Here is a 27,654-nt window from a genome sequence, read left to right on the forward strand (position 1 = left end):
GTTGCATTTTTAAGCCTCTCAGCTCGTTTTTCAAAGACAAAGCAGCGGCTCGTAGAGTCGGTGTGCTCCAGCTGAAAGAACACATGCAAGTCGCGTCTGTCAAACTTTAATGGAAAACTATTATACCTGTATATACACTACAATATTATTCAATCACTTGTGAGTGGGGCTGATGTTTTCTTGGTCTGGCAGTCATCTGAGGGACTCTCTCAGCTGCTCATATATCCTCTGGTCCTACACAAGGAACACACACACACAGTCAGTGCACGTTTGTGGTTTTCACACAGAAACAAAAGTTGAACAGCTCGTCTCTGTTTCTCTGTCACTCACTCAGTCCACACTTATTTTAAACAGTTACCTGAGTAATGATCACATTGACATTCGGTTTGTAGGTTAGTACTGCAGAGTTTTTTGGCATGCAGTGTTCAGTGTGACGAGTCAGACCGGTTCAGGTAGGTTGCGGGACTGTGACTGAGGCCATTTCAGTCTGCTGTGACAAACACTTCTTATCAGCAGCATGTGGAATGCTGCCAGAGTAATGGACTTGTAATGAGCCAATCCAGTACATGAGTTATGAGGAGAGAGAGGAGCGCTGGCAGTCAACTATGAGGTGTGCTAAGACTGGCAGCTGCCTCTCCCTGACCTGCTTTTTTTTCCCCACACACATTTTATTTCTATCTATCTATCTATCTATATATTAGAGGTGGGAATCACCATACATCCCACGATACGATATTATTGCAATTTTTAAAAATATTTTGCGATATTCAGATTCTGTACATAAAGGTAAACTTTATCAATATTCATTTTATCTAATATCAAAGTCTCGCACTCAGTCTTTCTCTCAGTTCAGTTTTATTGTTGACAAACTGAACGGTTTGTATTACAGTCTAGTCCAACTTAACTGAATGCAACCATCTGGTACAATTATAGCTATTCTGAACTATGCAATTTATGAAAACTATGCAGCCCATTCAGCAACTGAAGAATTTGAAAGTAAATTAAAAAAATATATAATTTTACATTAAATAAAAAAGTTTTAAACTTAATTAAAATAAAACATGTCTTAAAGTTAAACACATTTGGACAGTGAAGGAATGTCAGGATTCTTGCTCAGAAAAAGGATCAACATGCTCTGAAGTCAGAGCACAAAAACTTTTTTTGTAACAAAATATCGATTTCTGCTGTCCCTGTATCGATACAAAATATCACGATACTACACAGTACCTACCTACTAGGGGTGCAACGATACACAAAATTCACGGTTCGGTTCGGTTCGATACTTTGGTGTCACGGTTCGATATTTTTTCGATACAAAAAAAATGTTCATGCCTTTTTAATTTGTCATTTATTAAAATTATAAATATATATTTTAACTCAAAAGTACAGTTTTTAAATTTAACCCTAACCCTTGTGCGTGTTTTTTATTTTGACAGCGAATGCGCACCTGTGGACCACTTATGTGCAGCCCTGGTTATTTAGCTCGTCATATTGCAGCCACAGAAATTCTTTTGTCCATGAAACCATAAAGCTGCACTTTCTTTTTGCCTTATAGTCTGATTTGTCATAACTTCTCCGTTTTGTGGTAAGCTTTTCTTTGGCTGTCACTTCTTCACCCTGACCTGTCTTATTTGGCTCAGCAGAACTGAAATGCTTTTACACGCTCACTCACATAAGCTCAGCGATTCTCTGCGCGATCAACCTCTCACATGTTTAAGCTGCGGGAGATTTCACTTGTCATGTTTGCATAGTAAGCTAACGATTAATAAGACGATGTCAGAGGAATTGGTGCACAAATTATCATCACTCACAGATCAGTGCTGTCGCTCTCTATACACAGTTCGCACGATTGCAAAGTGAAAGCAAAAAAACAAGCGCAAATTCAAACGCGACTTCAATATGTCACATATTGACAGTGGCTCACCGATGCCAATGACATAATTACCCAGCTACATTTCTGAAAGAATGCAAAAGCATTGACATATATTTTTCCTTCCTACAATAGCCCGACGGGCAGGGTAGCCCGACGGGCAGGGTAGCCCGTCTGAAAAAAATCGCTAGCCCCAGGAAGTCGGGCCAGCGATTTTGCGAGCCCTGTATCTGATTGAGGAATCACTCATCTTTGGAAAAGAGAGTTTATTACAGAGAAATGGCTCTTTCCAAAATAAAAGCTATACTATCCGCTTCTTCTGGGCTATATTCTCAGCAGCATAAGGAGAATCATGTGCTAACAGCTGTCTAAATGACTCGACTAAAGTTAGTAGCATGCTTGTTGTTTTTGTCTTTGCACTAGGATGATGTCGGCGTAAATGTGCAGTCATATTCGTTGTGTTCCCACTAGTGCTTTCAGGTTGATCTCGTTGAAATGACCTTAACGCCACAACACGGCAAATCTCCGTTAACGAGCTACCGCCGATCGCCCCGTGCATGGGGCTAGACGGCCAACACGTTAACGAGCTAACTGCGCTAACACACTAGTTCCCACCCATGTAATTAAGCATTGCATGGCACATCCAACATACTGTTTTACTTTAGTCCATGACTCGCTTACCTTCAGGGTCATACGTCACATGAAAACCAAAATAATTCCAAACGCCAGATCTGAATGAGAGTGGGGGAGGTCCATCTTGCAAGTAGAGCTTAACTTCTGTCTCGCTAGCTTGCCCTGCGCTCTTCCTTCTGACTATGCTGTCTGTGTTGAGCGCTCAGTGGATCTGCGCTCGACAGTGCAGCCTAGGCGGAGTAGTCGAACACAGATTCACTGAGCGCTCAACACAGACAGCATCGTCAGAAGGAAAGTTGATAAAATAAATTACAAATGTTGTATTGTTCGATACATATGCGTACCGAACCGAAAGCACTGTATCGAACGGTTCAATATCGATACGAATATCGTTGCACCCCTACTACCTACATACACACACATGTATACAGGCAAATTTCATATAAATAAAAATCACAGGCCACATGGTGTTGTTGATATGTATTGACTTTAAGACCTAATCACTTAAAAAACATATATCATGGTATGTTAACCTTTTTTCACCACTGTACTTGCAGGACACGTCTGAGAATTTGGATCCATCTAGATCCTGATTGAAAATACATTCCCAAAATGTGAGCCATGCTTTATTACCTTTGTGGACACAGACGGTCGGACCTTCCCGAAGGCATCCTCAAAGTTGTGCTTGCTCACTCTGATGTCAGCAGCAGAGCCAGACGAATGTGTGTGGCCTGTGTGGAGCGTAGAGGCGAACAGAATGGACATGCATGAGTGTAATTAGCTAGTTTCACTGCAACTGTGAATCGTGTTTTACTTTTTGAAAGCACAATAATCGTTAGCTGTACTAAAGAGGAAACAGAAATCAATAGAAAGAAGAGGAAACACAGGTGCTATGATTGTTTCTTCTTTACGTTTATAAATCACTAAAAATAATCTTCAGTGAAAACCCAGGTAGGTCTCGGTTGCACCTCGTAGGCCAGCTTATTGTTGTTATTTGAGTTGGAATATGAAAGTTTGATATACTGTATACAGTGTTCTCTTGTATATGTTATTGTAGGGTCAATATTAAAGCGCTTTGAGGCGACTGTTGCTGTGATTTGGTGTAATATTAACAAAAAATGAACTGAATTAAACTGAGTCCATGCACTAACTAGACCGTAACGTGCTAAAGTAAAGTGAAACCATGGGAATGTGTTTGGTGACTACCTGCAGACCCACAGGAGGACTACAGCTGTGGAGCTAAACACTGTGCAGGCATGCAGAGGACGAGTTCAGTTACCAGGAGATGCAGCCGAGGAAGGCTGGGACTTCAGGTAGGTCCTCAGGGCATTAAGAGACGCCTCCCTCACCAATGCAGTCAGGTCAGCTCCACTACGTCAAAACACACACACACACACACACACACGCCCACACACACGCACACGCACACACACACGCACACGCACACACACACACACCTTTAGTGTGGATCAGATTTCACTCTTTTCAGTGCTGTTTATGTGTCAGTGCAGTTTGAACACTGCAAGCTAGAACAGAAGGCTTTGCAGCCACACTGCTGCTCCACCGCTCAAACCTACCTGAAGCCATCGCAGCGCTTATCTCGTGCAATCTCTTCAAGGCTGACATCCTGCTCCAGCTGAGGTCTGGTCCCCCCCTAAACATGGAGCAGTGAAGTTGATCAACAGCTTTTCTATGATGTCCTTAATCAGCAGTATGTGGCTGGATATTTTCAGTGTCAGCTAGATTTTAAAATACAGTCATCAGTGCACCAACATAAATGTTTAATGTGTTTGTTTCCCCTTTGTTCTCTATTTGATAGTATACAATATATAATGCACACTTTTTCATTTCATCTGAATAGAAACAGTCCATTTCCTACTTTAGTGATTGTATGCAGGATGGTATGGCGGTCTGCTGGTGGTGGCAGACCCACATACAAGGTTTTATCCAGACGGCCTGGTCTCAGTACAGCAGGGTCGATGATATCTGGTGATAAAACAGAACATTGTAACAGTAAAAACCTGCCATTTCAAATCATTTAAAGAAGAATGTGCTCAAAGTATTCTTTTTAACCTAAATCCGCTTCCTGTTCCATGCATCTAATTGCCCAAATTCTACAGACACTTTAACTTTGTCATCAGTAAATGTCCTCAGCAAAACCCATTTTCAGTCTCCAGTTACTCTATATGAGCAAAAGTCCTCGGCCACACCTGTTACTCTTTGGATTTAGTAGTTTTCAGTCCCATTGTGTAGAGTCCAGTCATGCAGCTGCCTTTACAAGCCTTTGTGAAAGAATGGGTTATTCTCAATGAAATAAGGTGGCACTGTAATACTGTAAGATTTTCTCTCTCCTCGATATTCCACATTCAGCTGATATCTAGTGGAAGCAACAGCATTGCTTAAACATACTGAAAAACAGAAGCAACTCAAAGTGGTGGACACGTACGGCGGTGCACAGCGCTCTGCCGAGCTCCTTTAGTTTAAACATCAACACACAAACAGTGAACCAGGAGCTTCACAGCCTGGGTTTCCATGGCCAAGCAGCTCCTTGAGGCGTGCTGTTATGGTAGTACGTCTCCATACCTGGTCTGTTAGTGGCAGCCATGATGAAGACCTGCTGTCGACTCTCCAAGCCGTCCATCTCTGTAAGCAGCTGGTTGACGACCCGCACACTGGCTCCTGACTGAACACAAACAAAGACAGTTCACGCCTGCTGTGGGGGGGCGGTTGTTTTTTTCGATTTTCTCCCCCTTTTTCTTCCTGCCTCTCAGTGCTGGCATTGGCATGTTACACATGCACATGTGAATAATAACAGAAATTCATAGATAAATACATAAAAGGGAAGATGAGCCCACAGAGGTATTAAAAACGAAGTGCTCGTCCTGCTTGGTGCAGCGTTTGATACTGTCAACCACGGTATGTTACTACAGAGAGACACACTGGCTGTTAAAGGAAATGGCCTGCATTGGTTTGAATAACATCTGACAGATATGTAAATGGGGAGTCTTCTTAACCACAAGTCATGGAGTTCCACAGGGCTTTGTGTGCCTAATGGGAACATACAGTTTAAATGAAATCACACTTTCCTGACATGCTAACATTATGATCTTACCTCGTAGCCTGAGCGGCGTGGACACAGTGCGTCGATCTCGTCAAAGAAGATCACACAAGGAGCAGAGTTGCGTCCTCTTTGGAAGACCTGTCTGACAGCCCGCTCGCTCTCTCCCACATACTGCAAACACAGAGCACAAGTCAGCTCTGAGGTCGACACAGACAGCACTGCTACTGTGATCATAACTTCTTTACTTTTATTCAGCACACTTATAAAGAAATCAACAGAAATGAGAATCCAGATATGCAGATAATATGCAGGCGTGTGCGGCTGGTGGTTCAGGACAAACCCTCAGAGGCATGTTTCTTGGCTCTGCTATGACTCTCCAAAACAATGCAGCAATGCACAGGCTGAGCCCAGCACAGCAGCATGCTCTCCAGCTCAGTGACTTACCATGTTGAGCAGCTCTGGTCCTTTGACAGAGATGAAGTTGAGGCCTGACTCGTTGGCTACGGCCTGTCAGGAAAGAGAATAGAAGCATTCAGTGAGGCACGCTGAGAAAATGAGCAGCATGACAGAGCCAAGTTAGCCATAGGCCTTATGCTAAGTTAAGTGTGTTTGTCCAGTCTCCACAGAGACGTGTGACTGATACTGATCGCTGACAGTGACCCTACTTCATCCTCAGAAAGAGACCGAATGTCCTGATTTACTTCATATTAAAGTTACATATAAAATAAATAAATGATAATCGATTTGGTTTGAACATGTTTAAAATTCATCACTCAGATTTTCATAACTATGGTGTGCTATGAAAACAGATGATGCTCATGTATGTGTCGGTGGGCGGGACAACCTTGGCCAGCAGGGTTTTTCCACATCCTGGAGGTCCAGCCAGCAGCACCCCAGACGGAGCGCTCAGCCCCAGAGCTCTGAACTGCTCTGGAGAACGCACTGGAGCCTGCAGGGCACACACACGGCTGTGTTATCTGTGCTAACACTGATCAGAGAAGAGTGAGGCTGAACCAGCTCAAACACAGGTAACGTGTGAAAGAACAGAGGACAGTAGTATAATAAAAGACAATAAAATAAAAGGGTCATGGCTTATTCTGAAATTAAAATGCTAAGAATCCATGTGTTTACCAGTATAGCCATGGTGAGCTCCTCTCGGACATCCTGCAGCGCTCCCACATCTTCCCAGGTGACATCAGGCACTGTGGCAAATCCTTCCCTCTTAGCTGAGGGCTGCACACTAGCCAGAGAGAGCTGGAAATCTGACATGAGAATGGACAAGCCAGCCAGCTTCTCCTCTGATAGGGTCTCTGTGCTCTTCAGCAGACACAGCACGCTCCACAGCTCCCCCTGCTGGACGCAGCACATAACACGTCAGGGCAACGCAGAAGCAGGAAATCCCGTTGAGTCGTTTTGCATTCAAATGTAGCACAACAGAGTGAGTGTGGCATCTCCACAAAAACAGGGCAGCGACGCGTACACGTGCTGTGGTTGAAGCAGCACCAACATATTTAGTGAAGATAAGAACTTCAATAGCCTGCCATACAGATCTGCGTGCGCCACTCGCCTCAGTTTGGCTCTAATCTATGTCAAGTTCAAACTTCTTAAGTGAGTATTTCTGTAAAACATGCAAAGATCTGTGTTCGTGCTCTGAGAACAGCAGTTCTGTTAGCCCGAGTCATCCAAACATGAGCAGTAACGACAGCTTTAACAGCACCTGCAGGCATCTCTCACTCTGATCTCATATACTAACACTGACAAGAGCTCATAAGAAAAACAAATAAGCAGCAAGTCTGTAGTCCTCATTATTTAAGAACGATCATCGTGCTGAGTAACGTTTGAGACCGTCCTGGAGCTCCTCGTACCTGCTGATGATTCTGTCCCGGCTCCTCCTGAGGGACGGGGTTGGCGTCGGTCGCTTGTTGTTGTTCTGACGTGACGTCTGTCAAAGCTAACGGTTCTTTAGCAGACGTCTGGCTTTGGCTGTGCGGAGGCCCCCTCGTTTCCAGCAGCACCCTGTTTACAGCACTCATGGCAGCTTCGCGGCACAAAGCCATGAGGTCAGCACCCACGTAGCCTGGGGTGAGTCGGGCCAGCTGCTGGTAATCAAAGTCCTCTGGTAGCTTCAGCTTTCGACATAACGTCCTCAAGATCCTGGGAGAGTAACAAACACGTTCAAACTGTCTACTCGTGAGCCGAGCGAGAGACTGCTGTGGTAAATACCCAAAAGTGTCAACAATCCCTGCTCCACAAACAGGCACGGTTCTGATCGTCCACCTGCCCAACACTTTGCTTTAGGTCTCAGCATCCTCTGAGCACCTCATCGCCATCTGTGATGGATATGTTATTCAAATCACGACCCCTTCCTTCAGTATCACCTCATCTTTCTGCCACAGAACTGGAGTTTGTGGTGTGATTCAGTTCTGCTCTGCTTTCCACAGAGGTCGCACGTATGCTTCCCTGTTTTTTCAGGACGATACAGGTCAGCATACGCAGCGTGCTTATTAAGGAAACCTCGCTTCACATTCCTGCTCTGTTGTTAGCTAATATCGATCAGGCTGCCTGTGATGTGTTCACATCACTGTTAAATCCCTGACACTGCCTCTGTCACGTCTATTTTCTTTTACTTGGAACCCAAAGTGACCCAAGTGTTTCCCAATAACAGAGAGAACCTCGAGCAGGGAAGGTGCTGTTCCTTTAATTTCTCACCCATTCCCGCCCTGATGGCCTTTGGCTACCAGTCAAGAAAGTACAAAAGGTAAACTTGAAATGTTGACATGAAGCACAACTGAAATACGAATTTGTCCGTCTAGTTGTGTGTAGCTGACCTGAGACGTGCCGCTTCATCTGGGATACCCATGCAGATCTCTCTGTCGAAGCGGCCGGCTCTGCGGAGGGCGGGGTCCAGGGAGTCTGGTCTGTTGGTGGCACCGATGACCAGGAGCTGAGCCGGAACTGCCAGACTATTCAGATCTGTCAGGCAGAGTGCAAAAAAACGTGACGGCGCTGACGAAAGCCGAGGTGTGGTGTTAATGAACACGAGCGTTCCGGTGCGACGAGCCTGATAAGTGCTTATGTTTGTGAGTCTGCTTGTATTTCCACAAGAGAATTGCATGTCATACCATCCATGCAGGTTAGCAGCTGGGCTACAATCCTCCTCTCCATATCTTTAGAGGCCACCTCTCTTTTAGGGGTGATGGCATCTATCTCATCTATGAAGAGGATACACGGAGCTGAACTCTGCAAGGGAGGAAGAGAAACTACATTCGCTTTACATTGTTACAGTCACGCCACAGGTCTCATGCTTATTCATGCACCGCCTTGATCTCTATACATGTTTTTAACCACATTCAAAGAGGACTTTCTCTGACACCATAACACGTCTTAACCCATGAGCCTGCAGCTCCATCAAACCATCTAAACTTAGAGCGTTGCTGCGGCTTTGAGGATCAGCTGCGTTTGACTGCCTGTCAATCACCAGCACGCTGCTAAAATAAGGTGCGGGCTCAGGAGCGAGCCGGACACTTCTGGAACGATTGGAAGTAAAAGTGGAAAAAAAGCAGCATTAACCACAGCGAGGTCAAACAGCTCCCTGAGCTTCTGTTCAGACTCCCCGGACACTCCGGACACCAGCTCTGGAGCAGAAACCTTCAACATGGGCAGGTGCATCTCCTGAAACACACAATCACAGCTTATTTAAGTACACAACACCTTCATGGACGTCACCCATACTCAGACCATGTTAGAGAAGTAGCAGCACTTTGTTGCCAAAACTGTAATGAAACCAGGCTGAAAGGATGCCGAGGTGCATCTCTATATATGAATTGTCCAGCACTCACCCCAGCCACAGCCTGGGCCAGCAGGGTCTTTCCACAACCAGGTGGTCCATGCAGCAGAAAGCCCCTCGGAGGAACCATTCCCAGCTGCTGGTACACCTCTGGGTGTCGCATGTGTATGAGCAGCTTACACACTTCCTGCAGCAATGTTTTTTATAGAAATGAGTGAAAACCAGCTGGACAATTTCATGTGCAGTCAACACATTCTTCATTTAAGCCGTGCTGTGCAGGATTTGGATGACTTACAGCAATGCACTTTAATCAAAGAAGCTAATGTAGCTACAGACAAGGCAGCAAGGACGACGGTACTAACCACTAACGTCTCTTCATTTCCTCCAACATCTTCAAACTTCAAAGTGGGGTAGTGCAGCTCGGGCGACTTTGCTAAAGAATCATTCATAGAGAAAATGACTGCAAAGAAACAGACGCTGACAACCACTGCAGTGAAGTCTTATACTAACAGACTTATTGGAACTGAAGTGAAACACATGCCTTATTTATAGAATTAGAAATAAGGGGTCAAAAATGTTTGCATGCAAGTTTTTCTGCAAGGCTGAAAATGTTGTGGGGGGTGGAGCTGAACCCTTTTAAAGTGGAGCCAGATATCATCTGAGACGTACCTTAGCTCCCACCCACTGCACGAGGTGCATGCTCAGTGAGGCACGGCGATTACCCATAATGCATCTCTGAACAGCACAGCAAATTATTCCTGCCTGTGGATGCCTCTCTTTACAATCGCTCCATCTAATGCACAGGAAACACTGCAGTAGCTGTATGATCGCACTGACAAACTACACAAAGCGGTACCTTTCTTGTTTAGCGTGTGTGTCTCAGTGGTTTCAGGACTTCTTTCAGCAGTCTTTCTCCTTTTTTTGGACTTCTTGTGAGACCTGTCCCCCTCCAGAATGGACACGTCAGTCTGTTTGTGACAGGCGAGGAGGCCATGTAACGTGAACATAGGACATAAATACTGATCAAAATACTGTCTCTTTTTGCATATGTGTCACAGTTACATGTTTCATGTCATCAAATGTTAATATGACACAACTGTGGACTTCATCTATTAATGGGGAAAAGCTAGCCAAGTCCACCGTGGCCTGTGTGAGGAAGTAATTGCCCCCCTGATGAATTACTGCGTCCAACCACAGTTCAGCTTCGCCACACGCAGGCTTACTGTCAGACACGCTCAAGAAATCAGCTACATGTTAGGTGATTTCTTATCAAGTCGTTTATTTGAGAAAATGAAGTAAACTAAAAGAGCTAAAAAAAGGAACACGTCATTATGATCTAAAGAACCTGCTGGAAAACAAAACACTGCCGTGTCTGGAAAGGATGGATACAGAGCCATTTCTAAGGCTGGGACTCCAGAAAACCACGAAACAAGGGGAAGAAAACCGTGGAGAGCTGAAGGTGAAAACCATTGCTGACCAAAAACAACACAAAGACTGGAAGCTTGAGTCACGTTACATATGAGAGCAAACTAACACAGCATTTCATACCAGCAGTCAGACACAGTGGTGCTGCTTCAAGCAGCAAATGGCCTGGATAGTCCATAGATTTGTCTGTCTACCAGAAAATCTTGAAGGAGAATGTCAGGCCATCAGTTTATGACCCGACAAGAGCACTCGGGTTACGCAGCAGGAAAATAACCCAACACACAGCATCAAGTGCACCCCCGAATGGCTCAAAGAAGCAACGAACAAAGTCGGGCCTAAATCTGATTGAGATGCTTTGGCATGGACAGTGCTCCAGTGTGGCTGAACTTGGGTCAAAGTGGGGCAAAGCTTCACCACAGAGATGTGAAAGACTCACTGCCAGTGCTTGATGGCAGTTCTTGCAGCCAAGGGTTAGTTTTAGGGGCAATTACTTTCCCACACATGGCCAGGTAGGTCTGGATAACGTCTTTCCCTCAATGGATGAAACAAACATTTAAAATGTGTAACTCAGGTTATCTTTGATATTAACATTTATTTGGTGATTGAAACCTTCAAGTGGGACAAATATGTAAACAACCGAGGGAAGGTTAGTGATTCTGGCTGCTCCCAGTCTGTAAGTCTCCTTGGGTTCCACACCAGTGCCAAATTGCTCTCTGATGGAGTATGAATGTACTTCCATACAGAAAGAAAAAAGTGAAGGAGGCATGTTGTATAAAGTGCTCAGGTAGAGAGAAAAGCACTATAAAAGAAGCAGTGCCGTTTAACAGCTTCTTGTCCTCGACCCATTTTCTCACCACCTTTGATTGCACACTTTACTTTTGAGCCACAGTCTCAGTGTCACTATGACATCATGCATGTATTTATCCATTTCCATATCCAAACGGTCTTCACTCCTGTGGAGACCTGTTGCTTCGTCCTTGGACCTCAGACACTATTATTTCATTTTTCCTTGTTTCTTGCCTTAGATGTGAAGGCTTCTCTCTGACAACATGGCCACTGCTTTCTCCGCTTCACTTGGAGGTAAACGCGTTTCCTTCAAGAGGAAAATTGGAGCGGCAGTATGGAGCTAGTGCCCCGCGAACTGTATGAGACTGTTTAGAACTAATGGCCTTGTGCAATTCTGATTCACTCACTTACACGTGATGGTGAGAACAAGATAGGCCAGAATCACCTTTCATAAATGCAGCAGTGATTTTGCATGCAAACTCATTTTTTGCGCAGGGTAAGAACAATTCCACGTGAATGTGAGTAAATCAGGCCCAATGTCCTTTGGGCAGAGGACAACAAAGAGCGGCAAACACAGCATATCAGCACAGAGTACAATGGCAGAGCTGCCACACCTTGATAAATGGTATCCAAGTAATACTTTTTTACTCCATTTGAGAACTCAAAGCACTTTCTAGTATGATCCTCATTCACATACCTTTTCTATACTTAAGCACTTCAATATAACATTCACATTTCAGTGAATGCACTGGTGCCACTGAGAATTCAGTGAGGACCAAGAATACTTCCAGACTGGGGAGCCGGGGATGAACCCAGTCGGAGCTGGACCTCAGCCTGATTGAAATGCTGTGGCGGGACCTTAAGAGAAATGTGCATAAATGATAGTTTGCTGCCTGCAAACCTCCATGGACCGGGGGTGGCTGTGGCAGAGCAGATCAGCTACTGACTGGAAGGTTGGTGGTTCGATTCCTGGCTTCCCCAGTCTGCATGCCAAATACCTTTGGGCAAAATATTAACCCCAAATTGCTCTCCGATGCGTCCATCGGAGTGTGAATGTGTGTGAATGTTTATTAGTTGCACTTGTGTTTAGAAGTGCTTGAATGGGTGAATGTGGCGTGTTGTATAGAGCGCTTTGAGTACTCCGGGAGAGTAAAGCGCTACATAAGAATCAGTCCATTTACCGTGGACTGAAGCGGAGTGGTTCAAAATTCCTCCACAGTGATGTGAGGGACTGAAATCATGCAGAGAAAGCTGACAGGGTCTTTTTAGCACAACCAGCACTTTTCTTATTGAAGCCAAACAACTTGCAATACTGACTGTGATGCAATTCCAAGCACCAAAGAGCACAACCACATCACATCTTAATGATTATCACACGACGCTTACTAGGGTTCATCTGTGCAGGCATGTTAGTTACAGACATTTACTGGTTGTTTGGTCGGGTCGTCGTCACAAAGGTCGATGATGGCGCTGCTCTTCTCGGGAGCTCTATCAATAAACCAGCCTCCTTTGGAGACCAGGGTCACTGAAGCCGAAGGCGGAGCAGTGGCTGTGCTGCGAGGACTGCTGGTAGCAGCGTTCCCTTTCCGGTACAGAGACGATAGAGAGCTGTTCATTTGGTTTGTGGGCTGTGACAGGGAGGAAAAGGTCATTAGCAAATTAGTGCTAAACCGCACACACACACACACACACACGCGCGCGCACGCACACACACACACACACACACACACACACACACACACACACACACGCGCACACACACACGCGCACACACACACACACACACACGCACACACGCACGCACACGCACGCACACACACGCGCGCACACACGCACACGCACACACACGCGCGCACACACGCACATGCACGCACGCACGCGCGCACACACGCACATGCACACGCACACACACGCACATGCACACACACACACGCACGCACGCACGCGCGCACACACATGCACACATGCACACACGCACGCACATGCACACACACACACACGCACATGCACACACACACACACGCGCGCACACACACACACACACACACACGCTGCCCCAAGAAGTTGATTCTGTTCATCTGGATGTTTTCAGTGGGACAAACGTTTCGTCACTCATCAGGTGACGTCTTCAGTCTCAGCTGAACATTCGCACGGTGAGTAACAATGGGCTGTGAGCTCAGTTTCTTCATCATTAACATGTAAATCATGACCACTGACCATCGAACTATTGTTTCCTCTGCCTCCATAATGACATCTCAATAAAATCCAGGGTGTTCTGGATGTGGTGTTCAGAGCTGCAGCAGGTTGAGGGTCGAAGCCAGAAACTTTGAGATGTTATAGGTGACAGAGTTACAGTCGGTCTTAAAGGTGCACCCTGTTAATGTGTCTTTGGTAAACCATTCAGCCTTGGTGCAGCTTCCGGTCAACAGCATCGTCTTGTTCTAACTGCTTCAGTCTATCCACTTCCTGGGTCTTCTTTCAGGGGCTCATAAGTATTTCTCATGATAGTCTTTCTGGTTGGTGCACCTACGCTTGACAGGATGGATGATACTGTTGTTGTCATTACTAAGTGATGCGAGTGCCTTCCTTTCCTCCATGCAGATGTTGGATGCTGGGTGCTTTGCATTGCTGGGACAAGTTGAAGCTTTTGTCCGCAGCAGCTCTGCTTTGCCTCGGCGTCACAACAAAGTTTTCGCAGCTTTTGCGAGGATGTTTTTCTCCACTTTTTGGTACTCTCATCGAGAAGATCTCTGTCGGATCTCTTTTAATTTTAGCATGTCAAATCTGTCTCACCCGTTCACTGAGCAGCTGGTTCTGTGCGTTCTGGGGCATTTTTGTTGCTGGGAAGCCTGAAATGAAGATTGCATTTGCAGACTTTTAGGAGTAATCCTGCTTTGTCTGCATCTGAATCTCAGGTGCAGCCATCAGTCGTGCTGTTTGCTCGTGCACATGTGCTAGCTTTAGGCAGTCCTTGCTAAAGTCGGTTAAAATTCTGTTCAGAGAAAAGAATCAACTTTTTGGGATTTCCTTACCTGGATGACTGAGCATGCATCCACACACACACACACGCATCACTAATTAGTGCTTACAATGTTCTCATTACTGTCAGAAGCCTCCTCTGAGCTGCTGCTACCACTCTTGTCACTGTAAACACAGATTTATAGCACATCAATTACACATTTATAGAGCAGAAGGACAGCAGAGGACACAACAAGCAGAGGGCCTCACCCAGTGTCACGGTGGCTGTGCTTGGCTCTCTTAGCCAGGTGTTTGCTCTCCAGGTCGTTCAGCCCAGAATCCTTAATGACTGCTTCATACACTAGAAAAGCCATACATGTCAAACTGAGTGCACAATCATTAGGCTGTAACAGACACACACAAGCTGCAGAGGTCATCTGGGCTTTTGTCATATCGCTGCACGACAAGACTTCCTGTGATGGAAAACCTGAATGACCCTGCCTGTTTTTCATTAAAAAGGTTTAACATGATCATCCTTAACCAGCCTACTGCTACAGTGGAATCATTCATCCTTCTTGTTCAATATCAATCGAGATGTGTCCAAACAGCAGAACCACACAGACCGTGCTCTCTTACCTTTCTCTACCTGGATCCTGAACGCCGTCTTGTTTCTTCTGCCATAGTCCATCCTAAAGACACAATAACTTCATGTCACCAGGACCAAAGCGGTGGAAGCACTGAGCACTGATTTTCATAATCTGAGTCACCTAAGGCCGACACGGACTCAGATTTATGTGCATTTTCAATTCTATCCCAGCCGTCCTTCACCGCATGCATGTAAAAGGGAAAGGAATGTAATTAAAAAGTGGTGAAGCTAATTAATATAACGGACTACCAGACACAGGAAAGACAACTGATTCACGCTTTCTGTGACAATAAACAATGGACTAATGATCAGATGTTTCTTCACTGATTTTCTCAACCCAAAGACGGAGTTTCCAGAGTCTTTGTACACCTTGTTCTGCTCTCCTCAGTGAGCTCAGTGATGTGAAAGAGGAGGTACAACCCCTTTCAGTAGTAAGGTTTTCAGGCCATGATAAAAAAAAACAACAACAATCTGGTCTTTACCAAGTCTGAAAATGAAATAAAGAACCACATGTCATATTTCTTTTTAACAAAAATGAAGCCCGATGCAGATGCGGCGAATAGGAAAAAAGCACGGCGTAACACTCTGACAGGGACGAGGGAGGTCAGCAGCAGCCAGGTGCTGATGAGCTGATCAGTGTGAACACAGCTATAACAACACAGCAGCACTCAGGTGTGTGTTAACACAATGCCAAGGTGGAAGGACATCAGCAATGATCTGCTGCTGCCCATCAGTCTGACACAGGTTACAGGGTCATTTCAAACACATGCCTGCAAACCTCAGAGAACAGAACTTCATCCACAATGATGACAGAATGATGGAGAACACCTTTACTTTAGCTTATTGCTGCTGAAGGAACTCCAACAAGCTCCTTATGAGCACTGACCCCACTTTAAGACCCACTAAGGACCAGATTTGTCGAACTGACAAGTCCAGTGACTGTATGTGTCACTGTTATCAGTGTCTGTGAAAATGTGCTCATAAATTTCAGATATTAGCCAACCTCACAGATGCAGGTCTGCAGTGTGATGCATTAAAACCATGTCAGCCACTCAAGCATTAAAATAGAGTTGATTTAACACAGACAAAGAAGAGTCAACATGCAGGGGTTTTACACCACCACATATCTTCACTGGAACCAGCCATGCAGATCTCAGCTTTGTGGAACAAGCTCGAGTGTTTTATTTGAGCCAGGACAGATGACTCGCCTGTACAGTTTCTGAAGGTCCAGGGCCATGGCTGACAGATCCACATATTCACTGCTGCTGGAGCCCAGATACTGAAAACACAGTTCAACATTCATGTAACCAAAGTGGTGGACACAAGGAAAATCACCAGGAAACATCATGAAATCCACTCGCTGGCATTATATTTATGGAACATCAATAGTTTTGACAGCTCGATGATGGCCACACAGTGTGAAGCAGTGCCAGGGTCTCTCTCTCACTCTCACACACACACACACACACACACACACACACACACACACACACACACACACACACACACACAGCAGATGCTCAAAGAACTCATGCAACACAAATGATGACATCATTGGTTTCAGTAACATGTAATCTGATTACTTTGTACTGGTCTTGGTCACACTGGTGACTGAGGAGAGACACATACCTGCTCAACTCTTTGTCTGAGGCGACCGTCCTGCCACCCGCCGCCGTGGCCCTTCATGCCTTCTCCGCGCCTGCTGCAGGACACACCCTCAGCTTTAGTAACCATGGTAACCACAGCGTCATTTTACACTCACCTTTTACAACAGAAAAGCACTGTGTCCAGCTTTCTGTGACAACTTACAACCACTATGTCCCCACGGCGCCTTTACTAGCCTCGTATTAAACTATGATACAACACATTTGCACCGAACTTCATCAAAGTCTTCATGTTATTGTTTTTCCAAAAACGCAACCAGAGACAAGCCCGCTCAGCCCCTCACTGCACCACTAATAACACCAGTGTTATTATCTGTTCATTCATTCATTGGTTTTGGTTAGGAGCATCATTTCTCGAATTTCTTTATTTTGACAATTTTCTACACAGTTTGCAGCTGAAATCAGATTTTTCACTCAGCAGTAAACAAAAGCGGTGCGCGCGTGTTAGCTCTGGGACAGACTGTGGCCTGGCTCTTATTGTTTCTTTCCTTCACCATCTTCAAGCATCCCAGAAAGGAACTCCTGTTCATCTGCAAGTGCCGTTTCATCTCATCTCTATGATTTCTTCAGCACATCCAGGTGATCAGAATCGACTCTGTGACAGCGACATTCATCAGGCAGGGACGGCTATAAAACAAGAGCTGTGAGTGTGGGCACAGCTGTACGGCCACTCGTGTGTTTTAAGCACCCACGTATGAAAGAGGCACAGACTCAAGTGTAGCGGACCAAACGAAAGTCTAAACGGCTCCTGCAAAAACGTGACTCACGATCAAAGTAGTGGAGGGCGCTCCTGTTCGCGGGCTTTAAAGGGTGGATGTCCGGCTTGTATCAGCTGGACGGCATTAAAACACAACTCCGTCACCACGCGGTTTCTCACGCGTGGCTTTTACAGGCACGGGGAAACAGCCTTACCACCAACACGAGCGCGACACACAGTTATCCCGGAAACGAAAATGATCACATCCGGGTGATTATTTTCAAAATAAAACAGCCTTTCTTGAGATTTGGGAAACATCAGAACACACCGGTACGTTTTCCGATGTAGTTTGAAAAGCTCGAAATATGAATTTGTCATAAAGAAAATGAGTTGACCGTTACTTCAGCACTCCCGACACCGAACACGTCCTTGTATTAGTGAGAAGCAGCAGTCCAAACCGCGTGGTTCCTGGCCCCGGGGAAGCTGTAGTGTGAGACAGTAGTCGGCGGGCACGGTGGCTCCCAGTCTGCCGCTCTGTGCCGCACACGGCGTGAGGAGGAGCCGCTGTCGCTTTCACTTCCTCGTCGTGCTGTCGGACTGCCACACTTCCTCGTTAGTCCGAGGTGGTGGGGCTCGTCGCTGTGGCGGTCATGAAGGACGGTACCGGAGCAGGAGGGCCGGCTCCTTCCCGCGGGGACGTGTACGCGGACTATGTCAAGTGTTACCTGGAGGAGCGGGCAGAGGTCGGGCCGTGCCGCGACCCCCAGCTGCTGAAGGCGGCGGCTCAGTATCTAGTGAGCGAGGCGGAGACCGGCGGGACTTTCACAATGTTCCCCTTTTACCAGGCTGTGACTGAGCGCTGTGAGGCTCAGGGCGACTTCAGGAAACACCTGTCCGCCTTCATCAGAGCCTCAGAAGTGCTGGAAACTCTGTGCGTCAACCTGTTCCTCCAGCCATGGAAGAAGGAAATCAGGACACTAAAGGTCAGAAGACGCGCCGCGTTTCCCGCACAGCGGCTCTGTACAGGAGTACACTTGATACTCGTTTGACATGTTACACTGTGACTGCAGATGTCATTCAGCTGAACCACACCGTGTCACAACATCTGCTTGTGTAGCAGTGAGTGGACACACAACAGCCCAGTGACGCTTATCTTTTTTCTGCTCACAGCTGTGTCAGGCCAAACGGAAGTGATCACTGAGCCTGTGTACTAACAGATGAACCGTGTTTGTGTTTTCTTTCTCTTTCAGACATTTACGGGTCCATTTGTTTACTGTCTTGAGCCAGTTTTCAGCAATTCCACCATACAGTCTGTCCTGGCCTCCATTGGTTATGTGCCTCATACAGACCCCAAACAATGGTAAGAACCAGAGCAAGAGTGACGCACCAACTGTAGACATTAATCCACAAGGTCGCAGCTTTGCACAGCTCTTTGTCAGGACAAACGTAGACTCCTTAGGGTGGCTGTGGCTCAGGAGGTAGAGCGGGTTAAATGGACACGATCCCAAAGCGATGTGTGTGTGTGTGAATATTCCACTGGTGCTCAGGTCTGAATGTGTGACCGAGTGAGGCTTGTAGTAGAGAGCAGTTTGAGTGCTCAGAATAGAAAAGTCCAGCTCATTTACCACTTTAATTCCACACGTGGACACGTAACAAGCGACACCTGGTGACACAACGTGTATACAAAGCATTCCAAAAATTCCCCAAGAATGTTTTCATGTGTCCAGACACTCAGCTTGTTCATATATCATATGTGTCACCTCTCAGAATAAATGACTCCAAAACACAGCAGGCAGCTGGAGACAGTGTGATTTTTTTTTTTCTTTTTAATATATTTTTATATGACAGCTGGGATAGGCTCCAGCGCCCCCGCGACCCTGAAAAGGATGAGCGGAAGCGAATGGATGGATATTTTTTTTATAAATATATTTTATTTTATTAACCTCCAGCACACCCCTTGGTCAGCCGAGGTTCTTTGACTTGACTTTCAGAGGATCACTTTTCTTACAAAGGTTCCTGAGACCAAGTAAAAACCCGAGTTCAGATTTTACACACTATCTGTACCTAAGTGCTTTCTATCTAAGATTTGCACCGTGATGGATGCATCAGAGCCCAACCTGCAGTATCTTGCCCAAGAATAATTGGCATGCAGACAGGGATCAACCTTCCGATTAGCAGACTCTACCCGCACAGCTGCAGCCACCCCAGTTGTCTGTGGTTCTGCTCTCCTCATCACTTTGTCTCTGTTCTGTTTGATGCATTTCAGTGAGTACAGGCTCAGTGAGGATGTTAATGCAGACAAAGCCATGCTCGTTGGTTTTGAGCTGCTCTTGGCCAGAGTGGAATGTAACCACTTCCTGGAACTTCAGGAGGATCAACTGAGACCACAGGTATGACCATGTTTCATGTTAGTAATAGTCTCATCAGTTACGTTACAGTATATCACATCGATTGTTTTTTGTTTTTTTAAGCCACTGTGGTAAGTTAGTAGGGCTGAGCAGCTGTACTCAGCTTGTAGAGTAGATAATCTAACCTGTCTCCTCCAGTCCACCTGCTGAAACATCCTCGGGCAAGATACTGAAGTTCAAGTTGTGCACAGACTCACAGAGACTATAATAAATCCCTGATGTGAGCGCTGTCTCTGCGCTTACACTGATGGCTCATTGATTATAAAAGCACTTGTTAAAAAGAAAAATAACTAACATCTAACTAAGATTTCAACGTTTGTAAACACATAAATTCTGTGAACAGGGGTGTCCGTCAGCTGTAGCAGGAAGGCGGAGTCAGGGAGGAACTCCTAATTTGTTAAAGAAAACCTGCCGGCCAGCAGGTTGAGTACCACAGTAACTGATGCAGAGTTGAGCTTAACTCTTTGTGTCTTCCTCATCTCACAGTTAACAAACTCAGAGCTGAGAGTGAAACCTGGTTCCTGGACCAGAGCCCTGCTCCTCTGATCATTCCCCATAAATTATCCCCTTTTTTTATTTCCTCCCTTTTTGAAGCTGTGAGTTTAAACGGTGGAACCTTGGAGCCGTGGCATATTCAGTGTGTCACCATGAAATACTAAATGACTGTAACTTTTCATGGTTGCTCAGCTTTGGCACATTTCCATTCTAATATTCAGCAGTGTGAGGAGGAAGTGTCATGTTTTATACTTTGCTCTGAATAAAGTCATGAATCCCAGAATAACAACTGCTGAAAACGGCTCCATGCTGCCAAATACAACCCAATTTTGAAAAGGTTGTGTAGCTGTGTAGAATATAGATGAAACCAGAATCCAGTGATTTGCAAACCTCATAAACCCAGATTTTATTAATAATAGAACATAGAAACATATCAGGAGAAAATATGAGCCCATTCTGAATTGAATGTGTGCAGAATTCCCCAATGTTGCTGCCTTGCTGCATCTGACCCTGCTCACCTTAAACAATTCAGGATCTCCTGGGAATTAATACAGAATTCCTACACTAAGTGGCTCTAAAAGAAAAGTAAGCAAAGAAATAATGTAGAGACAAAATCAGAGAAAGGAAAAACAAAGTATACAAAAAATACATTAATTTTTATTATTATTATTATTATTATTGTTGAAGCATTATTCAATTCAGTTAAATCAGATTTTTACTCAAACACAGCAGCAAAGTGCTTTGTGCTGTGAGGTAACGAGCATGCAATAAATACCAGAGGGGGGCAGAATAGAAATCAGTAATGCATCATGGGAAATCCCTCAGCACAGATCAGGCTGCAGCCTGACACAGGAGTGGCTGTTGGGAGAGGATGTACAGGTGACACAGACGCCAGGTCAGAGGTCACGCTAGATGGGTTTGGTTTGACCGCCACGTGACGGTGATTGTCTTACTTTACAGGAGTGGCTCGATGTTCTTCAGAGACGAGAGCGAGCTGTGAAACTGACTGAATGCACGCAAAACAGGACGACAACGGAACAAACGGAGGACGAGGAGGAAAAGACGACGGAGGAGGATAAAAAAGAGGTAGCTGCTGCTTCCTGAAACCTGAAGCTTTTCCCAGAGCCGGACAAAGTGCTTTACAGAGACCGACTGAAGACACACGATACTGTGTGCATTCATTAAAACAAGTCCCAACAGTTTAAAATAAGCACCCACACGATATTTGATATAAGAGTGACTGACAAAGCTTAATAACTAAACTACATTAGAATCAGCTCAGTTTGCTGTTTATGAATGAAGCTTGCTGAGGGTGCCGGGTGTTACTGTTTGTGCTGGGACACATTCATGCACCAGCACATCACAGCCAAGCATTTAAATAAGTAGTGTCAGGCATTCTTCACCCGAGGCAGGGTCTCAGTATTAGGCTTTTCCCAGCGTTCAGCACACGCACCGACCCTTCTCTGGTGGTTTTCATGATACTGGCAAGTAAAAATAGCCGAATGTGTGTCTGACAAACATTAACTGGAGCTAAAGTTGAGTTTGTTGCTTCCACCTGTTTGACTTTATTGAATATCTGCAGCTCCACAGGATCGAAGCGTGGAAAAGCTGCTTGTAATGGCAGCGACTTCAATAGCTATTCCTTCTTGCCAACAGAAAGGCCATCTTCAGGAGCTGATGGTAAATCACAGTCTGCCTGTCTCAGGCCGAGGCAGCGTCCTGTGTGTAACATGCTAGATCCACGCAGTTACACACAGCCATCCTCAGGTCGAGCTCTAAGCGCCATCGCGTTTCTACATTTTGTGTTTTTCTGCTCAACTCCAGCAGCACTGCAGTCGTGTGTCAGTGTTCATGCTGTGGACACCTTAGACTAGAAACCACACCCAACTATCCCCCCACACAGGACTACACCTGCATCACAGTACTGGCACATTTCAAACCACAAACACGTACCGCACACAGCTCTGAACCAGGAGCCTTTAGTTGTGACACATCAGTGCTAATCACTGCACCACTGTGCTCCCCATGTCTGCTGCCCCTTCAGCCCTCTTATTAAACCTGACCTTACTCTGGAAACCCTCTGGCAGTGCAATGTGGTGTTCCAGCACGGCAAGGCAACTTGGATAGTTCCTTTAAAGACTCGTTCTTTAGCCTGAGATAAAACTGAATCTGTTTTCATCAGTAAACTCAGCAGCATTATTTATGGTACATGAATACAACATGTAGAAGCTGGAACACAGCTGGGAAACAGCTGGACTGATGTCTAACACATGAAGAAAGAACACTGGACCACCATACTGCTGTGGTATGTAGAGCAATAGGTTTAGAGGCCCCTACAAATACCATAGTTTTCAGACCAGAAGGCGCATGGATTATAAGGCACGCTGCCGATGAACGGGTCTGTTTTCATACATAAGGCGCATTAAGCGAAACAAAATCAGAGAAGTCAAACTTTACTCAACTCATTCTTCTTGCTTCCTCCACTTCTGTACCATCGATTCATTAATGCTGTATTCTATCACAGCTGCTCTTGTCCCATGTTGTTGCAGTACATTAATAACTAACCTCGTATTGTGGAAGGATGATCTCAGTTGTTCTGACTGAAGTTTGGTCCGTTTACAGCATCCTGCCATGCGATTGCATTTGTCTCTAACCATCAGGAACCTTCACGTTAACTTTTATCGAGTGGACAAGTGTTAGTGTTCATCCTCCAGCTTCACTGTGTTTATTATGCTAACATAGCTGTGTCGCTAGCGATCCCATAGCACATCATTATATACCAGCTAGCCCATAAATAGGCTGTTGATTTTCTTTACTCATTTCAGGTATTACCAGCAAAATAGTTGCATGTTTAATCATCTGGGACAACTCTGTTAAATGTAATAAATCCTGTTTTCATGGACGCCTGGATGTTAAACTTAATTGTTACACCTGGTAAAGCAGCAACGCTGATCGTTTTATTAAAGGTGAAAGAATTTAGACAGTTTTCAATGCTCAGTGATGCCACAGTGTTCGTTTGACTTTGGGACCTGAAGAAGACGGAGTTTAGGACCCAGATTACTCCGCAAGGCTCCTGACCAGTGTTGGTCAAGTTACTTGAAAAAAGTAATCAGTAACTAATTACTGATTACTTACCCAAAAAGTAATCCTGTTACTTTACTGATTACTTATTTTCAAAGGTAATTAATTACTTAGTTACTTAGTTACTTTTTAAAAACACGATTTACAACCTGAAGAGGTGATAAAGCGATAGATCTTTCAGCCCAATTCTACTTTTTCTGCATAATCCATCATACAAAATGTAATCAGATGGAAAAGTCTCTGTTTAAAACTTGTTTTATTAGTTTTAACCTTTTAACTTTATGCATCAAGCAAACATTTAATTATCTGCAACATTCTCTGACTGGAAGAAATTAGTTTAACATTTAAACCTATTTTCTGCACATTCCAGCACATAAAATAAAATATTTTTTGTGTTTACACTCAGTCTTTCAAATAGATGCAAGTAAAACACAGCAGAAAATAAATGAAGTCAAAGACTCAGCGGTCCTGTTGCTCTATTTTCACCTGTAAAGCAGGAGTGGGGTAGGCGGAGGTTTACCCTGGTGCAGGTGTGCCGCGGTCAGTGGAAGAATCCGCGAGTTTCTCTGTGAGTTTCCCATTACGTCGTAGCTACTCGGTGCTTGCTCGGAAGTTTAGGGGTTTTTCGCTGTAAAAAGAAGTTTTCTTCCCACGCACAGCGGACACTAATGTTTTTGTCACTTTTTATGGAATCAAACTCAAAGTAAGGTCAGTACTTCCACGCTTTAAACGCTGCACGCTCATACTCTCTCCGCACTCGATATATGATCCATTGTTGATCTGCACACAGCTGTTGTCACGAACGTCGCACTCGCTTACGTCACTGTCGTGAGACATTCTCGCAAAAAAATCACTGTTTTAGTAACGCAGCGTTCCTACGGGAAAGTAACAGTAATCTAATTACCGTTTTTGCAATAGTAATCCCTTACTTTACTCGTTACCTGAAAAAAGTAATCAGATTACAGTAACTGCCCATCTCTGCTCCTGACTACAGTAGCCGTAATGCTGCGACAGTCCATCAAGCAGTGCGGCTTCGTAGCTTAGCAAAGTTGACTAAGATCTTTTTGACAGATTGCTGAGCGCTGCGTAGCAGATAAAATCGGTTCGAGGTCAGTAAGCACAACCAGAATTCATACATAAGGCCGATGTTGATTTTAAGTGCGCCTTATAGTGCGGAAAATACTGTAAGCCTAAAATAAGGAAGCCTGTATGTAAGATATTTCAGTGGCATGAACATTTTTTTCTTTTAAAATGCCAATCACATGTTATATTAAAAAAACAGACGCTTTTTAAAATAATGGCTCCATGTGATATCTATATCAACTAAGCTTTTAGCTATCAACCGTGTTGAATACGTGAAGGGGGAGCCTTTAACCCAGATAAGAAAGCAGCGTGTAGTGATGAGGAAGAAACAGACCCGGGGAAAAGGCAGGAAAAACCAAAAAGACAACCGTAAGATCGATGGTTTAAGTCCGCTTTCATATTTTTGGAAAATGGACAGATGCAATGGGCCATCTGCAGTGAAGAGAGGAGTGAGTATCTCAGACACAAGCAGCACAGCGAATGTGTGGGAATGAAAGCACAAAGTTGTTTAAAATGCTTTGAGTGCTCAGCTAGAGCAGAAAGGCGTTTACCAGTCCATTTAGCTGAAGCTCCTCAGCCCTGAAGGCAGACTGTTGAGGTGCTTCAGACATCTTGCTGACAGTCAGAAGAGCATAAACGAAACTGTGGTGAACGTTAAGAGGCCAGCCTGTGAGCTAAATGTTATTTATACTGTAAGGTAAAACTACAGTGATACAATACTAAATCACCTGTTCTGTTTGCCAGGTACTGTACTTGGACACCAGGCTTGTAACAACCCCCCAGCCTAAGCCTCAGCATTACCACCTCTGCAGTGTAGACCCGTCTATTATGGAGATGCAGAGGACCTACCCTGACCTGGCCATCAGGGGCCGGCCCCTGCTTCCAGACAAGCCCCACAAAGTCTGCAGCAGCACTAAAGCTGTGAGTGCCGCTGACCTGCCCAAGACAGACTGCAGCGAGAATCCCTGCACTGCTGTTGCACCTGTGCTCACTACCAACGACGACGGCAAAGCTCAGCAAAGTTTGGACGGCAGTCAGAGAGGCAGGAACAGTGGAGGGGCAAGCGCTCCAGGGGACACCGGCAGCGACACCCACAGAAGCAGAGTGGATGATGAGCTCAGTGGCCCCAAGGCCATTTCCCTCCACATCACACTCAGAGCAGGAGCCACAGCACAGCCTCCAACACAGCACGACACTGGTAACACGCACTCACACACTCAGAATACAACAAAATTTGTCATTTGCTCCAAGGGTGCCCTAACAGCCTCCAGCACTTAACTGACACACGCTGATTTTCACAGGGACACAAGACGAGAGTCCGGTCAAGTCAGAGCTTTCCTCTCTCAGCTCCGTGGATGAGGAGGAGCAGGAGCTGAGAGGGTTGGTGGAGTGGATGGGACAAGTGCGCGTGCAGGAAAATGAACATGAGACAACAAGAAAAGAGGGGGACAACACAAACAAAGACAGGAGGAAACGAATAAGAAAAGCAAACACAGAAACAAAAAAGAGAAGCCTCAGGAAGCCAGTGGTGGGAAAAGCTTCAGCGCTGAGTCATGACGACTGCACACACACGAGACCGCAACAGTGTGCCGCGACAGTGACGAACCAGCAGCCCGCCGAGTGTCAGCCCTCGCCTCCAGCCGACAGTACAGCAGACACCCAGAGGCAGCGGGAAGGAGATCCAGGCGGTTCTGGAGACGAGGACGCTGGCCCAGCAGAGGAGGAGCAGGTGGCGCAGAGCTTTGTTATAGTGGAACAATGCAGAGACTGAAGAGCAGGTGGAAACAAGCTGAGCCGAGGTGTAAGTGTGCTGTGGGAGTGTGAATGTTCTTCCTTCTCTCACTTTGACCCTGTTCTGCTGTCCAGCTGCAGAGCGCCACACAGATCCAGTCACGTTCATTTGTCAAGATGACGCTTTCATAGTTTCAGTGTATTTGGGCAGCTTTATGCTGGATGCCCTTCCTGACACAACCTCCAAGGCAGTTTTGTCTTCAGCTGGAATTGAACCTGCAACATTTTGATTTGCAAGGGAATGTGTTAACCGCTAAATCATCGGAGGCACTCTGAAGAGCAAAACGTGCGTTACTGCTAGGTGGTTGAGCAGTTAACCAGTATGTTGTGCTATTTACAGCAGCCTCATAATTTGACCCCTCCTCACGAACGGCAGCTTTCTGTCTGTTTCCAACGATGGAAGTATGTTTACAATGATCAAAGATCTTCTTTCGTGCAGATAAAGCACAGATAGTCTTATCATCATTTTTTTTATAAAATGTTAAATTGTGATTGTTGTGCCTAAATGACCAAAATCAAAGCTGTATACCTTTGGTATATTATTAAAGCCATATAATGTAATGTAAACTTCTTGAATGCATCAATAAATAATCATGTTTTATTTAAAATAAATGAATAAATTAAAAGAAAATGAAGAGAGCTCATGAGTGTATATGTATTTGTGCTGTTGTTTGTGAAAGCAGACTCATTCACCGCTGTCAGACTAATCCAGAGGTAGATGCATTGCATGTAGATGCTGTATGTGTGTGAAGGTCCTCAGTCAGTCGCAGCATCAGTGCAGCCAGGAATGCCCAGACCTCTACACCGGAGAGACCAAACAGCCACTTCACAAGCGCATGGCACAACACAGAAGAGCCACCTCCACAAGACAAGACTCAGCTGTCCATCTGCATCTAAAGGTCAAAGGTCACTCTTTTGAGGATGCCAATGTTCACATGTTGGACAGAGAGGACAGATGGTTTGAAAGAGGAGTGAAAGAAGCATCTATGTCCACTGTGAGCGACCATCTTTGAACAGAGGCGGGGCTTATGACACCAACTCTCTGCCATCTATAATCCAGATCCTCCTCAGACGCCTTAACGCCCACTCACATCCTGGGCCCTCTGACCTCAGGAAATCACATGATCGGGTGGGGCCAGGTTTCACAATGAGCTCACCCGAAACTCTGGCTGATTGGGACCCACACCCACTTTCACACCTTGGCTTGTGTGATTAGACCCTTTTTAAAGCTCAGACATGTATATGCTACCTAAACTTAATTAAGTAATA

General features: G+C 45.4%; 2 protein-coding genes across 7 annotated transcripts; one reads left to right on the top strand and one right to left on the bottom strand.

Moving 5' to 3' along the window:
* Positions 1-90: 90 nt before the first annotated feature.
* On the bottom strand, positions 91-18,037 carry nvl (nuclear VCP like). Of its 6 annotated transcripts, none has more exons than XM_040005065.1 (24): positions 17,929-18,037; positions 16,796-16,868; positions 16,375-16,445; positions 15,157-15,209; positions 14,791-14,881; positions 14,652-14,706; positions 12,990-13,190; positions 10,208-10,343; positions 9,714-9,784; positions 9,404-9,538; positions 9,135-9,236; positions 8,687-8,804; positions 8,393-8,537; positions 7,430-7,718; positions 6,696-6,917; positions 6,409-6,513; positions 6,009-6,071; positions 5,616-5,735; positions 5,087-5,186; positions 4,383-4,489; positions 4,081-4,157; positions 3,783-3,874; positions 3,137-3,234; positions 91-234 (listed from the first exon to the last, which is right to left on the bottom strand). In XM_040005065.1, the coding sequence occupies exons 2-24, from the start codon at positions 16,850-16,852 to the stop codon at positions 193-195; spliced, it is 2,550 nt and encodes an 849-aa protein (XP_039860999.1). In that variant the 5' UTR covers positions 16,853-16,868; positions 17,929-18,037; the 3' UTR covers positions 91-192. The 6 variants fall into 6 exon arrangements, with proteins under 6 accessions (XP_039860999.1, XP_039861002.1, XP_039861000.1 ...); XM_040005068.1 differs by lacking the exon at positions 17,929-18,037 and adding an exon at positions 17,598-17,734 and having other exon boundaries at positions 10,208-10,319; XM_040005066.1 differs by lacking the exon at positions 17,929-18,037 and adding an exon at positions 17,598-17,734 and having other exon boundaries at positions 6,696-6,914.
* A 110-nt stretch (positions 18,038-18,147) lies between these two features.
* On the top strand, positions 18,148-27,249 carry LOC120717190. The gene is made up of 6 exons (XM_040005070.1): positions 18,148-18,510; positions 18,778-18,887; positions 19,794-19,917; positions 21,391-21,516; positions 25,339-25,792; positions 25,896-27,249. The coding sequence occupies exons 1-6, from the start codon at positions 18,178-18,180 to the stop codon at positions 26,363-26,365; spliced, it is 1,617 nt and encodes a 538-aa protein (XP_039861004.1). The 5' UTR covers positions 18,148-18,177; the 3' UTR covers positions 26,366-27,249.
* The last annotated feature ends 405 nt before the right edge of the window (positions 27,250-27,654 follow it).

The sequence above is a fragment of the Simochromis diagramma genome, unplaced genomic scaffold (genome assembly GCF_900408965.1).
Source record: "Simochromis diagramma unplaced genomic scaffold, fSimDia1.1 OVJJ01000309.1, whole genome shotgun sequence".
NCBI lineage: Eukaryota > Metazoa > Chordata > Actinopteri > Cichliformes > Cichlidae > Simochromis > Simochromis diagramma.